General features: G+C 36.8%; 3 protein-coding genes across 3 annotated transcripts; 1 reads left to right on the top strand and 2 right to left on the bottom strand.

Annotated features, from left to right (window-relative positions):
* Positions 1 to 2,398: 2,398 nt before the first annotated feature.
* LOC113074834 (metallo-beta-lactamase domain-containing protein 2-like) lies at positions 2,399 to 4,677 on the bottom strand. Its single transcript, XM_026247570.1, has 2 exons — positions 4,109 to 4,677; positions 2,399 to 3,147 (listed from the first exon to the last, which is right to left on the bottom strand). The coding sequence occupies exons 1-2, from the start codon at positions 4,548 to 4,550 to the stop codon at positions 2,762 to 2,764; spliced, it is 828 nt and encodes a 275-aa protein (XP_026103355.1). The 5' UTR covers positions 4,551 to 4,677; the 3' UTR covers positions 2,399 to 2,761.
* Positions 4,678 to 4,776: 99 nt separating this feature from the next.
* Positions 4,777 to 11,347, top strand: LOC113074836 (DNA-directed RNA polymerase III subunit RPC7-like). Its single transcript, XM_026247571.1, has 8 exons — positions 4,777 to 4,846; positions 5,320 to 5,459; positions 5,529 to 5,658; positions 6,359 to 6,427; positions 6,500 to 6,559; positions 6,640 to 6,701; positions 6,802 to 6,927; positions 11,162 to 11,347. The coding sequence occupies exons 2-8, from the start codon at positions 5,349 to 5,351 to the stop codon at positions 11,246 to 11,248; spliced, it is 645 nt and encodes a 214-aa protein (XP_026103356.1). The 5' UTR covers positions 4,777 to 4,846; positions 5,320 to 5,348; the 3' UTR covers positions 11,249 to 11,347.
* A 153-nt stretch (positions 11,348 to 11,500) lies between these two features.
* Positions 11,501 to 15,748, bottom strand: LOC113074833 (lysM and putative peptidoglycan-binding domain-containing protein 3-like). Its single transcript, XM_026247569.1, has 3 exons — positions 15,598 to 15,748; positions 14,523 to 14,792; positions 11,501 to 12,783 (listed from the first exon to the last, which is right to left on the bottom strand). The coding sequence occupies exons 2-3, from the start codon at positions 14,784 to 14,786 to the stop codon at positions 12,145 to 12,147; spliced, it is 903 nt and encodes a 300-aa protein (XP_026103354.1). The 5' UTR covers positions 14,787 to 14,792; positions 15,598 to 15,748; the 3' UTR covers positions 11,501 to 12,144.
* Between the last annotated feature and the right edge of the window lie 625 nt (positions 15,749 to 16,373).

The following is a 16,373-nucleotide window of genomic DNA, read 5'->3' as shown; positions in this document are numbered from 1 at the left end:
TTTAGTTCAGTTGTCAACTTTAGGGTCAATAATACTTTTCATTGTTTTCTAGGTCCAGGAATCGGCCTACATATGACTCACGCAAAAAGCCTGCTGCGGCTATTCCATACAAAATCAATACCACGCTGAAATATTACAGCAAATCTCCACTGTCTTTGATGTAAACCACGCGGAATATCCACAGTATGAGAATTCAAGCCAAAAGGACAAAAATCCATTTCTAAGTCCGTCATGTAAGCTGACCAAAATCTAATCAAGCTTGTTTGCGAACAGAGCCGGTTCCGTTTTTCTCATGGAAACTCCATCATTTCATTGGAGCCCTATCACCTTTAAAAATAACAGTAACCACGTCTTGTAGGTCAAGTCAGACAAATAGTCCCCTGGATATAATTAGCCATCTGTCAGCAGCCATCAATTCACCCTGACTGAAAGCCGTGTCAAACAGTACTTAGGAATTTCAACCAGATCTGTGACTGCCAAACGTATGTATTTCAAAAGACACACTGCCAGAACAAAACTTGGCCCAAAAAATATTTCAAGAGATTTGTAAGGAAATTAATGCCACATCCAATCCATCATGACTAGCCTAAGGGGATAAGGCTTGCGGTTAGCGATATGTGAGAAAATGTCAAGTTTTTAAAACGAAGGAAGTGCCAACTTCTTTGGGGAATTTTAAAAAGGAGGGACTTTTGCCAAATATCACTGACTTTAGTTTGATGCTCCTCTACTTCAGCTCTGTATTTCCAATGTGACTGGAAACGTGCTGGCATAACAGGGTCAATGTCTCCATCTTGTGGTTGTAATACTTTTGCTCACAGGGGTATTAAACACCAATAGAATAGTGAAATTCTCTCTTGACACATTGCAGAACTACAAATTAAATAATATCAACAAACACAGAAAGAGAAGAATAACACAAAGACTCAATGTATACAGAATTGAAAGTGAGTATATTGTTAAACAGGTGCCTGGGCATTAAAACAGTTGTTATCAAGGCATTGTGAGATATTTGTTTGTTTACTCTCCAAGATGCACTAAATATAGCGTTAGTTCTGCTCATTTTGCCTGGATTCAAGGGATCCCTGAGCAGAAACATAGTGCACATATACTGTACATGCTCACTTCAACTGTAGATTCAGAATAGATATATTATATCGCTACCCATCACATTCACACAAACACATGTCAGCATTATGAAAATTACATAAAAAATGTCAAGCAGCATATTTGTAGTTTGGCAACTTAAATGAGTGACTTGATGTTAGCCATTCTCACAGCTCCACCATCATCTCATTTTATACATCATTTCCTTTCATAAACTCACAAAATATGTTTTTGAACACTAAAGAGGAGGCCCTTTGAATTATTGTCAGATTAAACTAAGGCAGTGAATTATTGAGAGGGAAAAACAACATTTGGCTTTCACGAACTACCTACGGTCACCCACGTTGACTTATGTGCTTCAATATAAAAATTACTAATACAAATGAATCAAAGTCATTGTGCAGTTTGCAAAGAAGCACACAGCAACTACTAGTATGGAGGCAGTGTTATGAAACTAAACCAAACAAAAATCATTGTTCAGCATCTTTCAGTAAAGGCTAGTCAGTTTTCTGGACTAATATGACTGCCGCTGAAAGATCATGATTTTGTTTGTACTCTAGAAAACGCACTTCGGTCACACACACACAACACAGTTCACTGTGAGCCTATAGAATAATAGAATGACGCTGGATCCATGCTGTGCTACATCAATATCTCATGCAGATACTGCCATAGAGAACAAGTCAACAGTTGGCTACTAATATATCTTGTCTCCCATTTTTTTTTTTCAATTCATCGCTTTCTCTTCAAAGCCAATTCATCTGAAACAGATCAGATTACGTTAAGAGGTGACTGGAAGATTATGTCTGCTACAATGTGTTTTACGAGGGATTTTTTATTTATTTATCTCTAGACATACCAAATCTTTACCTGTGGAAACCTTTGTATGATGATAATCTTTATGAAAGGTGCAGTGTGTAATTTCCACATCATTAGTGACCAAAATGGAATTAAAAAAATAATACTGAGTCAAAATAAGAAGTTTCTCCAAACATTTGATCCTGGAATATGGAGTCCAAAACCATTATATATATATATATATATATATATATAGTTTTTTTTTTCCCAATTGAGTTATAAATAAAATAATAATAATAATAATAATAATAATAATAATAATTAAAAATGGTACAATAGTACTGGTACCTAAAAGAAAAATGAAAACTGAAGCAAAAGCAATAAGATAAAATAATTATTATAATACTAATATCATTATAATGTATTATTATAATATATTATTAATTAACTTTGTCACAATCTAAACTGCACCAATACATGATCTTTTTTTTTTTTAACTCTAAATTGCATCAGTAAAGTCTGTCTGATTGAGTTGACCAATGAAACGGGCCGTGGTGCTGGATTTGCACTTAACTTGGTTATTAACTAGTTATTTATTTATTTATTTTAGTCCTTTAGATATCTCTACACATTATTGTTGAAAATTACAAACAGCACCTTTAAAACATGACAATGTTTACTATTCTTCTTGATGCTTTGATGGATATTATGCAGCTTTTTTTCATTATTTTAATCCTTGATCACAAATAATATTATCAAATTGTATCCTGTATATCATTAGCACACTGTATTGCTCAGTGTTTTCATATATTGAGGTCTGCAATGACATGTTGTTGCATAGTAGTCCTTTCCATCACTACTAGCAGGCACTTCTCGAGTTGGAGGCTCGAAGTGCCAGGCTGGCTAAGGACTTCACCAAGCAGGTGGAGGCTCTGTGGCAGGCGCCGGCACTAGCGATGTAGTTGGAGGCTAACCGGTGTAGACGCTTGCTCCCAAAAGTGTTATAATGGCCAGGCATGACCTGGTCAATCTCCTCTTTATCGACCATCTTAACCAGCCTTTCGCAGCTACGAATGTAATCGTTTATCCGGCTGTAGGGAAGCCAATCAATCATGGATCCATCATAGACCACGTCTCCACTGAACAGAATTTTGTTCTCCTTGTCATGGAGACAAATGCTGCCTCTGGAATGGCCCGGCATGTGGAGAACAGTAAGCTGTCGGTCTCCAAGGTTGATAACGTCGCCTGGAGAAGGAGGAAAGGAAGGAAATGTGGGAACTGGATATTGTCACTGCATTGCAGCACTGACACAGCAGAAGCTGTATCGACTGATGCACAAGTTATGAAGCAGAGAAGGATTTGTGAGGTATATTATGCAGAGGTAAGGGTTCATTTATAATTAGTACAGCTGAGATATCATTTCCATGACTTTTACAGTCAATTACTGGATAAGAATCCAGATATAATAATTTATTTTGACTGCATTCACAAAGACTACTTTCTTACTGATTAAATGTTTTCAGCTAAGCATACATTTTTAACTGTATTTAAATTTAACTATATATACTTAAAAAAAAAAAAAATGATAGCCTGAATGCACTGTAAGTCGCTTTGGATAAAAGCGTCTGCTAAATGCATGAATTTAATTTCATTTATTTTTTTATTTAAACATGTACAATACAACACAATACACACTGTAGACATTCTGTGTGTCACCTTAACATCTGGAGATGCACTGACATGAAAAAAACATGAACATCTGAACTGAACATCTATTGAATATCTATCCATATGCAGTAGCACAACACACTGCAAAACAGTCCATTCACAGAGAGTTATGGGGAGGAAGTCACGTATGATGTACTCTGATTTTGCTGAGTTTCTGCCAATAGTCCACTATAATGGTGTTTTTACCATCAAGGAAATGAAGCCACATTAGACAGTGGGCTTGCTTTTCACTAACCACTGACATGCCTCTGGTGAGTCAATCATGATCTGATTTGTTTCGATCTTTTTCAAGAGCTCTTCAAAGATATTATGCAAGGCTGTCCAGAATGAAGTCATGCAATTCCGTATGCATCGGTATTCTGGAGTAATTTATGCAATAGTGTTTCTTCAAAGATATATATATACACACACACACACATATTTAGTGTTGTATGCATTACAATAATATTATAGTCATGCAAACTGTATAATAGCCCACCTTCTTGTAATATATGTGTTGGTGTGACCGCCTTGACTCTGTACTGTCTTGCTCGCCATCCAGGCGATGGATCCTCCACGATCTCGCGGTCAGATAACCACGTCACTGTCTCGAAGTTGTCCCCATTAGCCAGAGCATCCACCTCCGCCTTGTGCACGCCCACCTGTTGAAACTGATGCAGCCCACCCGAATGATCAAAATGCACATGCGTGCCAATAGCTAAAAGCGGGTTCTTGCGCTTTGAATCGTCCCCTAGCAGCCCTTTACTATTGATGTATTCGGGCAGACTCCGTAAACCCAGTCCGGTATCTATGACCACGTCCTGATGGGACCCGCGTATGAGCCAGATATTCGCCCTGTTCCCCGATTCATAAAACCGCTCCTGGATCCAAAACATGCCATTTTCCAGCGACTTATGCGCGTACCAGTCAGTCGCAGACATCTCCAATACATTCAAGAGGTTATTATTGCATAAAAGATTAAATATATGGCTGTTAACCTATAATTTTGGTTTCAAATCCTAGCTGCTGCAGCTGCAGAAAGGACGCTGAACCCTGTTCCGCAAGCGCAGCACGTCATCGACAGTAACGACATGACGTGCTGGAGAGTCGAAATACTATTGGTCAATGCGGCAATAGGCACCACCCAAGTCATGCATATTAACAATCTAAAATACTATTTAATTGCATACAGGCAGGTACTCATTTTATATTAGTTCAAAGGCCGTGATAGCACAAGGTAAGCAATTGCACCTCAAATAACTGTTGCTCCAACGCGTCCAGCTGCCTTAATGGTACAGTTTTAAAGAAATGCTGGATGTTGCCAATTATTTTCTCACCCACGTAACGTAACTTACATGTTTCAAACGCAGTGGATCCTCATTTCCAAAATCTTATAAAAATAATCCATACGAAATGATTTCCCGTCTACTGAAGCAACATGATAACGTTGAGATTTTGAAGTAACGTTAATTGTCCAAAGATAATCTTCCTCCAGCGAAGTCTATTACCAAATATTATTAGCGATGGCATTTGATAAAAAAATGGCGCGTTTTAGGTTTAACAAAACATGACGCCAAAAAAAGAACGCGCGTCACGTGATTTACCACGACGCAATGCGTTTACAACGCCACCAGTAATTATGTCCGAAAACAACGTCAATATTTTTATACTTTGGCCAGTTGATATGTTATCAGCAATTCGATCACACAGGAAATATAAGGAATATCTGACTGGCCAAAATGGCTGGAAAAGGCAGAGGAATAGCAGCATTCACTTTCAACATCGAGGCCCTGGGTCTCTCCAGAGGGTCCATGCCAGAAACCCAAAGAGGGCCAACTCCACTCTTCCCAGTGAGTTGTCTTCTTCTTCATAGCCTATGCACCACATCATCTGGTATATAATTCTGCGCTCGTTTTCAGCAAATTGAATATAAACCAGTGCCTTTGAAAGCTGGAGAGGATGAAGATTATATGAGAGCTTTGAAACAAGAGATGAGAGGACGAATGAAAGATCTCCCATTTAACATAAAACCCCATGCAGGAAAGGGAGGTGAGTAGTAGCCTTTATTTAATTTTGGTAACATATAATACCTATTGCTTCGTACTTGGGGTATTAGTATTTCTGAGATAATCATATTGTAAAAGTGGATGACTATGAGTGAGAGCACTGAGGGCAATGTTGTGTTTTAACAGTGGCCTGAAGACATTAAATCTATTTAACTACGTTTAAGTGAAATAGTATAACTGATTAGGGAAAGTATAATCTTGAAAATAGTTGTGACATGTTATTTGATTGTTTTATTATTTTTTTTACAATATTACATATAGTTGGTTGAGTGTACAATCTTGTGCACTCATTCAACTGTATTTATTATTGCTGCTGTTCATAATGTACATAAAACCCTACATGCTGCTGTTCATAATGTGTGTATATATAATTATCCTACATTGCATTCTTATTTATATTCTGAACATACTCTGCTTAATACTGTATATAGCAACTCCACTGTACATTCTGTAAATCATAGCTACCCTTACTCTGCATTATTATGTATATAAAACACTATATTCTTGCACTTCTGGTTAGATGCTAACTGCATTTCATTAGCTCTGTACTTGTACTCTGCATAATGACACTAAAGTTGAACCTAATCTAATCTAAAAGTAAAATATGAAAAGTCAGAGATTTAGAAGTGATCTTTTTCTTTTTTTTAAGTGTTTGCCAATGTGCTCATCAGTATAATTCACAGATGTGGAGAGGTATAAGGAGAAATACACAAGAGAAATTAAAAGAATTGAAGATGATAACTGGACACCAGGTAATACAGGAATAACTTGTGATTATTATTTAAATTGGCTAATTTCAGACAAATTATAAACTTCCTTTGTAGATTGGAACCGTCTTCCAAAGGAGCTGAAGCCACAAAAGAAGATTATTAAAAAGAAAAGAGGTCATTTCAAATATTCAGAAACCCATCACTAAACAAACAGCATTTTTTTTATAACCTGTAAATGATTTAAATATTTACAGATACTACGAAAAATGCAAAGATCTCAAGTAAGGACAAGGTGGAAGTGTTGAATAAACTTGATGTACGTTCATGTTGTAGATCATCACATACTAAACTTATTAAATTAACTGCATTATATATATTTGGAATATGATGTTGTCTCATTTGCGCTTGTTTTTCAGGAACTTGAAAAGAAGGGAGACGTAAAATCAGATGAGGAGGATGAAGCAGAGGGAGGGAAGAAGGAAGATGGGGAAGAAGGGGAAGAAGAAGAAATTGAAGCAGAATATGATGAAGAGCTTGAAGAGGTAAAAGGTTTTTAAGGTTTAACCATTCCTTCTCAAATCCATCTGTCACATGTTGTACATGAAAATTTAACCAAAATGTATTTTAAGTGAAACCTTAATCTAACTATAACACTTAAAGAGCCACACAGATGGGAAATCAAAAATTACCCGTATTACAGTGTATGATGTAGCTGTCCATCAGTGTAAACAATGTGCAAAGTAATTAAACCAAAAAGTACACGATTTATAAAGTTATTGGCTTCTAAAGTAAGGAGTCGACTCTGAATCGCTGAAACGAGTCGTTATAAATTTCAAATCTTTTGCCCATCTCTATGTACGTCACTAGGAGTAGGGGTGTGACGGTTAGTATATAACCGTGAGACCGGCGGTTATAGTTGAACACCGTCATTAGAACTCTATAACCGGCAAAACCGTGTTAATAAAATATTTTTTACAAACATTTTTTATCAAAAATTATTTTCATTTTTAGATAGGATCATAAGATCCGCAATATATCGGGAAACATGGTTTTTACCACTTAATGAAGTTTTGTAAATCGTCAGACATATTTACCACTTCATTAAATTTTGCTTTGTAGAAAACCTTTCTTAAAAACGAATTTCGTTTTGTACAAATTTTATCTTAATTTTAATAAATGTTTCATCAACCAATTGCATGTATTTTAATAAATAAAAAGCAAATATAGCAGACAATGATAACCGTGACATGGAAGCACCAGCGCGCCGCGTTCACTTGCACTGCACTGTGAACTAGAGCGCATCTCATCGTAAATGAAACTCAGCGTAGGCCTATGCCTCATACATTAGCATTAAATATCTTTGCTGCATCCTTTCTAGAACAGACGGGTGCGGCTTTGAAATTTGCTCAAAAAACTGTGGCGCGGATGATGAGTTTTGTGACACATCTCCTTAATAAACGGAGGTCTGAAATCTCTGCCCCTTTACCGATCAGAGCGTGCGCTGACACGGAGTTAACCCGCTATCTCCAAGAACAACCAACTGACTCTACGACAGATCCACTAGCATATTCACTGCCAAAGAATGAAGATCAGAAGAACCAATGGCTAAAATTCATTTTTACCACAATACCAGAGCAGTACAACAAATCCCTTTTGTTGTGTTCACAACATTTCACTGATGACTGCTTTTCTAATCTCGGTGAGTACAAGGCGGGATTTTCAAAGTTTTAATGGCCATAAAAGAGGGTTCATTACCAACCTTGTTTAGACCAACGAGCATCTCCGAATCACAAAGCGAAGTATGATTATGAAGTTATGTGTCTGTTTTCTCCCGAGCGTCTTATCAGTATGTGTGCTGTCTGCAGCCTTTTTTTCTGCACTGATCTTCATGTACAAACACGTCATTAAAATGAAGTGTAACTCCGTGAATACTCAACGAAGAGACATGAGAGCGATATCTATAGAAAGCTTGACATGTCTTCTTTAAAACTAAATAAGTGCTGCTAACAGATTTTCTGTGATAAAGTAATCCATATGAAAACAACGTGATGTACGTTTTTCACGTCTCCCTTCATTATATCTAATGTGAACACGCCCCCGCGCTGAACGCGTTATTCAGATTCAAACTGAAGCGCGCGGCTTGAATACGACCACACAGAAGAAAAAGCAGCGAGACTGTTCAAGTTTTTTATTTTACTGTTTGCTTCGCGATGAGAGGAATAAGACCTAATTCACCCCAAAAAGATGCTAATGCATTGTTTAAAATGAAGTTGTGTGCGGAACAACCAATCAAACCTGACTATGTCAGTTGACCAATCAGAACACAGTATGCTACCGAAAGGTGGGGTTTAAGGAAACTGAATCTTTTGAACAGCTTTGCGCGAACCGTTTGGGGATCTCTGAGAATTGAGGTAATTTTAAAATGATATTTTGACAAAATGACAATGTTTTTTAACCTTTGATGGATTTAAACCTATTGTACAGGTGTATTGTATTATAAACAGTGATAGGAAGCTTAGAATTTTCATCTTACTGGCTCTTTAAAGGAGTCACCGGATGCGAAATGCACTTTTACAAGATGCTTGAACTGAAATGTGTGTTTGCATTGTGTGTACATATTCACCCTATAATGCTCAAAATCTAACCAGCCTTTTTTTTTTTTTTTATCTAGTTAAATTAGGGGTGCACAATATATATCCACCAATAATTTATGTGCATCTTGTCAGGAAAGACAGGTCTCTAATCAGCGGTAAATTCCATCATGTGCGTGATTTGCAGAGCAGCGTTTACTTGACAGTGGCGTTTCAGCAGACTTGACTAGCATCTTACCTTAGACCCGCCTTGTGTGTGTGTGTCTATCTATCTATCTATCTATCTATCTATCTATCTATCTATCTATCTATATATATATATATATATATATATATATATATATATATATATATATATATACAGTGTTGTGGGTAACGCGTTACAAAGTAACGCGTTAGAGTACTCTAATTACTTTTTTCCTGAAATTTGTAACTTAACGCTTAGTTTCGTGCGTAAGTAATCAGTAACTTCGTTATTTTTTTAAAAAAAGTAATCCGTTATTTTAAGGAAAGGAAAATCCCGACTGCAGCCTGCTTTTTGTCAGACAGTAGTCCTAGGTCTACTGTGCCACCTGCGGATGTACAATATCAGCGGAGCCGAAGCTCTGTGATCGTAAAGTCAATGGCTGTGATGCGTCTGTGCCCTGCGCCTGACCCTGTGTGTGTGTTTTTTTTTGAACTCCCGGCAAGATAGCAGAGAGGACAGCGTTTGGTTTATAAAAGTACGCACATTATTTTCAATTTGTCAACGAAAAAGAAAATAACATAACGGTAAAATGCACACTCTGCTTTGGTGAAAAGCTTCTGTCGACCGCCAAAAATTCTACCTCAAATTTAACGCTACGTTTTAATCACTACTTTGAAGAGTAAATGTAAGAGGACTGTGTTAAAGCGAATTTAGGCTTGTGACTGTGAGTGACACTTTAATAATAATTAGTTCGGCTATTAAGCGATTTGTCATTTGCCTGTGTGGCAATGAAGGATTTAATTCGGTTTGTTATCATTTTTGTTTGACAGGCAGCTGTTAATTTCTGTTAGATCATTGGCTGGCTGGTTGTTCATCATTTCTGAATGGATTTAAATCTGCAAGCCTGTTTAAGGTTGTGTTTACAAGTAAGCATACTTGTACTTTGTTAACTGCATTATTTAAAGTTAAAGAAAAATCAGGAGTTATCTTTTGGTGCTCATAATATACAGTAGCCTAGGCTACCCGGGCTGGGTAACGTTAGGTGCGAATTTTGATTAATAATATGTTCTGTGATAATAAATAAATAAAACGCCATGTGGAATAGCCGATTGCTGACTGTCTTTCCTGTTATTGTTATCCTGCAGTGTTAATTTAGTCGGATGACTGACGTTATTCATTGTCGGGAGTCACGACTTCTAGGTGCATTTAAAGGGGCCGGGGGCTGTGTCTGTCATGTGTGAGCCGCTGCAAACGGCTTTTAATTTTTGGTAACGCATGAGTACTCTAACGCGTTACTTTTATGAATAGGTAACGCTGTATCATAACTGATTACTTTTAATTGATGGTAACGTTGTAACCTAACTAACTACTTTCCAAAGTAACTATACCCAACACTGTATATATATATATAAAAACACACACACACATTTACTCCCGACATCAGAGCCTGAAGCTGCAGTGGATTACATTTGTTTCTGAAGTGAATGCACCCCCGATCTACGTAAATTTGTCTCTGTTCGTGTGTAAGGTTTTTTTATTTTTAATGCATCTTTGCAAATCACCTTTCCTAATAATGTGCGAATTAGGGAGTTCTATGACGACTGCAGTTAAAGTAAACCGCCTCTCTGAGAGTGGCTTGAAAGAGAGGGGCGGGGTCAGCAGAGCTCATTTGCATTTAAAGTGGAATGCAGTAAAACTGCATACAGTAGATTGAGCTGTTTATGACCGGGTATAAATGGCGTTGTATTACTCTACCACTGAGAAATTTTAGCCAAACTATGTTACAAACTTTTCATTAAGACCCTAAAGAAGCATATCAGCTTGTGGAAATTGGGCATCCAATGATCCATTTAAATAGTGAATGTTTAAAACGAAATGTGTCTGTGCAAAGCTAAAAGCAACTGATTTGACAGCACAGAGTATTTTAGTACATGACAGTCATGTTTGAATAATCAATAACATATGCATGTTCAAATAATTTTTTCTTTTTCCTCATAGGAAAATGACTACATAGCAAGCTACTTTGAAGATGGTGATGATTACGGGGGAGGAAGTGATGACAACATGGATGAAGCCACTTACTAGCAAAAAAAAATAATAAATAAATACCCTCAATTAAAAAAAAAAAACATTAAATCATAGCATGCAGAAGAATTATGTATTAATAGGTATGTACTATATAAAGGCACTAGATTTAATTGATACACTTCATGTCTTCAAAGAGCAGTTTCATAGGTATAAAAATAAGATTCAGATTAATTATATAGATTGTCTATAATGGTATCATTTAATATAAATGATTATAAAATTCAAAGCTTAAAAATTAGGAGATTCTGATACTAAAATAATTCCTTTATTTTCAACCTGCATCTACAGGATGAAGGCACATACTGTTCAAATGTCATTAGTGTACTCCATGTTTCATAGAAATGCTTACATCTCTGCTACTTCAATGGAATCTAACATGTCTGAGAATCTTTTACAAATCATCCCTGTGCTCTTGCTAGAAGAAACAAAAAACAGGAATCCATTATGGTTCCATTAAGTTTTTTCTTTTTCACAAGCAAAGTAAAAAAAAAAAAAAAAATTAAAACCAGCAACTTTTCAAATTTTTTTTTTATACCATCATTTGCAATACTGAATCTGGATTCTACATTTTCTAAAATAAATTACCATGTTTATTTCCCTGACAACCAGACAGTGGCAGCAAATATCCTACACAACATATCATCTGTTTGCCATTGATGCAAACTACGAGCTTAATAAAGGTACAGAGATACACTGGCTCATGAGGGACACACACAAAACAAAACCAGCAATCAACTGCAAAATGCATCAAGGACAATTGCTGACAGGACTGGAATCATTTCATGATTACTCGATTCTCTCACGTGTTTCAGTTAATTTAACTTAAAATGTGGTTCCGCTTCTACCTTCCATTAATCTCTCCAAATCAATTCCTGGTGATTTTAAGTGCCCCGTTATGTTTCCTGTTCATGCTTAAAATGTTGCTGTTTAGGAGCAGGCTGTAGGTGAGAGGCAGCACTGGTCCGTGGTAACCCATGAGGCTCAGCAGCAGCTGCCTGTGTTGGTCTAGGCCTGATAGAGTCAATGGTAGTATGGTTGCTAACATCTGCTTTTATCAAAACTTCATAGTATAACAGGTAAAAAACAGGTGTAACTATGCCCACGACCAACATGATGGCAACTGCGGTCCACCATCTCATTCCCCAGTCAGCGCCATAGTATGGGTCTTTCTTTTGGGCGGGTCTCCGCTCAGGGTCTCCCAAAAGCGGCTGCTCCAGCGAGGACACAACCTCGTTCAGGCCGCTCCTGGAAGGGTCAGATGACTTGATGAGAAGTTGAATGTCCTTGTCCTTCTCCTGCAGGAAGCACTCCACACTGTCCACAGATGAGGAAGAGGATGTGGAATCTAAGGAAGCTCCAGAAATCATGATCTCTGAGATTCGACGAGTGCAGCCTGGTGAGCTGCTTTTGTGGGCAGTGGTATTGTGGGTTTCTGTGAATGAGCTGAACTTTCTCACAGGGATCTTTATGGAACGCAGAGCAAAGAAGTCCTGTTCAGTTAGAAGGTTGTTGGCCCGCTTTATGTCTGCAACCTGAGATAACAAGAATGAAAATCAATAATGTACAGTGTATAGCTTTACGGATTACAATGGAACGTTGTGAGGTTCAGAACTAAGTAAGACCAGTGACAACTTTTCTGTGATTATTAGGGGAGAGCACCTTCTAGGCTATAATTGAAATACATTAATTAATTCTCAAAACTGCAATGAACGACAGCGATAACCATTAGTCCAAGATTGCCACTGTGTAACGTTTACCACAGCATTTATTACTTTTTCTAACTAAGGGAAAATGAAGTAGGTTTTGGCTTGTGTGAACGAGTGGAGATGGAAATAGTTTGCATATTCATAGATCCACCTCTCCTCAATGACGTAAAGGTGTAAAGTTACAATCAGTGTTGGGGGTAACGCATTACAAGTAATGACTATGACGCAAAACTGCCAAATAAAATGTTAACACCAATATCTTATGTATTTAATCCCATTTTATTAACCACTGTCTTTGCTGCTGACCTTCAATATTCCAATTCAACCATAATAAGCAAAAAATTTAGATAAACTAACATTTATGCATCATTGTTTTTGTTTTTATTAATATTAATATTGCTAAAGTGTGTTGAAACAACTTGTGTTCTACAGTACGGACGTGGATTTTTTCCTTCAGCCCGAGGCTTATTCCTTTCACTTTTTGGTGTGAAAGGGCTTTCACGTTTGCTAAAAATATAACTTTAAGTTAAAAAACAAAAAAGCAAGCTCAGCCCATATTTAAAAAGTAACACAAAAGACATAACTTTGATTATCGAAGACAAGTTTTAAGGGACAAAATTTGTGACTGCGGGGGGGGGGGGGGGGGGGGGGATTTAAAGGGATAGTTCAACCAAACCTTCATTTATCTTCAGAACATAAATTTAGATATTTTTTATGAAATCCAAGAATATGACCCTTCACAGACAGCACGGTCCTACCACGGTCAAGGCACAGAAACGTAGTAAGGACATTGGTACAATAACCGTTCATTCTCTTAACAAGGTTTCATTTAATTTCAAATAGTTTGTTTTAGGACCACCTTTGTTGATTTTAATCATTATAGCCGTATGATCTCTTAATACCGAAGTTTCAACTTTTACGAATTAAATATCATCTGCACTATGCAGAAATTGCCAAAACTTGATACGTAAGTGTTTAATCAGATCATTATTTTTCCAGGTATAGTCTGATGACGTAGAACTGACACAAAACACGCATGTGCTGCACTTTGTTTACATTCAGAGGAAACCAAAATATCATCATCGTACTCTCCAAAATGGTGCCAGAGTAACTCGGAGGAAAATAATTGTTTAATAAAGTCATTATTTTTGTTTTCTTAGGGCACAAAAAGTATTCTTGTAGCTTCCTAAAATTACGGTTGAACCACTGATGTCCTTACTATGGTTTTGTGCCTTGACTGTGGTAGTACCCTTGCTGTCTATGGAGGGTCAGAAAGCTCTTAAATTTTATCAAAAATATCTTAATTCGTGTTTCTAAGATGAATCAGGGTCTTACAGGTTTGGAACAACATGAGGGTGAGCAATGACAACATTTTCATTTTTGGACTAAACCTGTCCCTTTAGAAATTACATTTTTACGTTGAATTAATAAAATTATTATTCTAGATTTCAAGTATAATGTTATACAACAATATACTTTACATTCACATAAGATTTCATGGTCATGCCTGTTGCATTTCTATAAACATACTGAAACAGAAAAACAACAAGGGAACTCTGACTTACAGTACAGAAATATTGCAGAGAAATACTGATCAGCGTATCTCCCTCTTTTATGTCCCGTATCAAGTAGACAATATCGTCCTTGCGATCTGTAGATGTGCTCCTGCGATGCCTCTCCCTGCCTCTGGAACGCAGCTCAAAGGTCTCTCCATCCTCCTCGGAGTAGTCAGTCTCTGAGTTGTGTCCAAAAGCAGACATGTGACCACCTGTGGGAGGCTGCACTGTGGTTGCAAACTGGAAACCATTGTGCTGGTTCCTTCCTGTCATTTTTCACTGTAAAAGGAACAAAAGGCAGATGAACTAAGTTTTTGTTGGACATGTGTGTGCTTCACAAACTCTGTTTGGTGGTTATGAGGTTAACGTTACTTGGAAATAGCTGAGGTTAGGAAAAATTGGATAAGCACGGATATCTTATTTGGCATACTCTGCAGTGTCTAACAGCTAGCACTGCTGATAAAACCAAATTCAACCTTGGACGACGTTGACAGAAGCTATTTTAGGAATTTTTACTAGCTAATTTATGTTGAAACCGCAAAAAATATTAACCAGTTTTTCCATGTGAACTGGATTTCTTACGTGGCCTGACACTCGCAGGTAGCGCTGACTAGCAGCTAACGTTACACATGTATTAGCATGTAAACATGACTTCAAACGATTAACATACACGTTTTATCTTCAAGAAAACAACCAAGACATCTGACCTAACAGTTTTTAAGCACACGAAGTAAACGCTAAACAGCTAACTTCGGAGTACTGAATAAAATCACTTTATAAGGTTTATAAAAAAAGGCTAAGTAGCTCAGTTAGCATTTTATTTTAGCCAGCGTTACGCAACAGAACTTTAATATATCATCAGAATAAATAAACGAAATAGTAATAGAAACGCAATTCCTGTAAACATATCACCCTGTTATTCAACAATACTTAGCACCCTGAAATCATCTTTGGTAAACAGGGTCAATGATCTCGTGCTAATGATGCTAACCAACTTTAGATCAACAAACGGTGATTTACTATCCATTTCGATTTCAGGTAATAAACTAGATAATCTTCTGTTTATCATTTTGGTGCGGTTTACCTGAGAAACGAATGTGGTCCGCTTGACTTTAGTGATTATAGCATTCTCCAGTTTCCGCTATGTGCCTCATTACTTCAACTGCTGGATTACTGGAGACAGACTGAGAAGCCACGTCAACACAGAGACAGCGTGAGCACGCACTGACATCATCGACATCGCTCTGCGTTTCCCTTACATCATCAACAACTTCGGGTACGTATAAAGATGATGATTATTCTTATTCTTGGGTTATTCCTGTTATACAGTGACTTTTATGTCCCAATTATTTATTTAATCATATTTTCTCTCAAATTAATCACATATTTATTAGATATGATTTAAATTGTATATTTAGGTCTTCTTTAACACTTAAAAGGGGATAATAGAAATTATAAATATTATTTTGTATTTGACATACCTTTTCATTGATATATGCATTACATTTTATTATGTCCTCATTGCAAAGTAGTCAACTTCCACAAGAAAATATAAACCATAAAATGTTTTTTTTTTAAATGTTTTAATTATGTTATAGACTAGGCTAAACTGTCTCTAATCATACATATAAATCATTTGAAAATATGGTTATTTTTTTTACAATGTTCTTCAATAATTGTGTCCCTGAAATCATTTTCCACCCTGTTAGTACCAACTTTGTCACCTTCCAAAAACTGACTGCAATTTCATTGAGACCATTTTATATAAGTGACATAATTTATTTTTCCCACTGGAATTCATCTGTACAAACTGAGGTAAGCTTCAACTCTCCCTCCTAACTTTTTTTGTAGTTATTGAAA

The sequence above is a fragment of the Carassius auratus genome, unplaced genomic scaffold, assembly GCF_003368295.1.
Source record: "Carassius auratus strain Wakin unplaced genomic scaffold, ASM336829v1 scaf_tig00015414, whole genome shotgun sequence".
Lineage (NCBI taxonomy): Eukaryota > Metazoa > Chordata > Actinopteri > Cypriniformes > Cyprinidae > Carassius > Carassius auratus.
Note: the sequence above shows the minus strand (reverse complement) of the source record. Positions and strands in the feature narration are given on the sequence as shown.

Excerpts from the sequence above, each read along its gene's own strand:
- LOC113074834 (XM_026247570.1), bottom strand. The coding sequence starts at position 4,550 with ATGTCTGCGACTGACTGGTACGCGCATAAGTCGCTGGAAAATGGCATG. Across the intron at positions 3,148-4,108 it reads AACACATATATTACAAGAAG|GCGACGTTATCAACCTTGGA; the intron begins GTGGGCTATTAT and ends CTCCTTCTCCAG.
- LOC113074836 (XM_026247571.1), top strand. The coding sequence starts at position 5,349 with ATGGCTGGAAAAGGCAGAGGAATAGCAGCATTCACTTTCAACATCGAG. Across the intron at positions 5,460-5,528 it reads GGCCAACTCCACTCTTCCCA|CAAATTGAATATAAACCAGT; the intron begins GTGAGTTGTCTT and ends GCTCGTTTTCAG. Across the intron at positions 6,428-6,499 it reads AGATGATAACTGGACACCAG|ATTGGAACCGTCTTCCAAAG; the intron begins GTAATACAGGAA and ends CTTCCTTTGTAG.
- LOC113074833 (XM_026247569.1), bottom strand. The coding sequence starts at position 14,786 with ATGACAGGAAGGAACCAGCACAATGGTTTCCAGTTTGCAACCACAGTG. Across the intron at positions 12,784-14,522 it reads CTCTGCAATATTTCTGTACT|GTTGCAGACATAAAGCGGGC; the intron begins GTAAGTCAGAGT and ends TTGTTATCTCAG.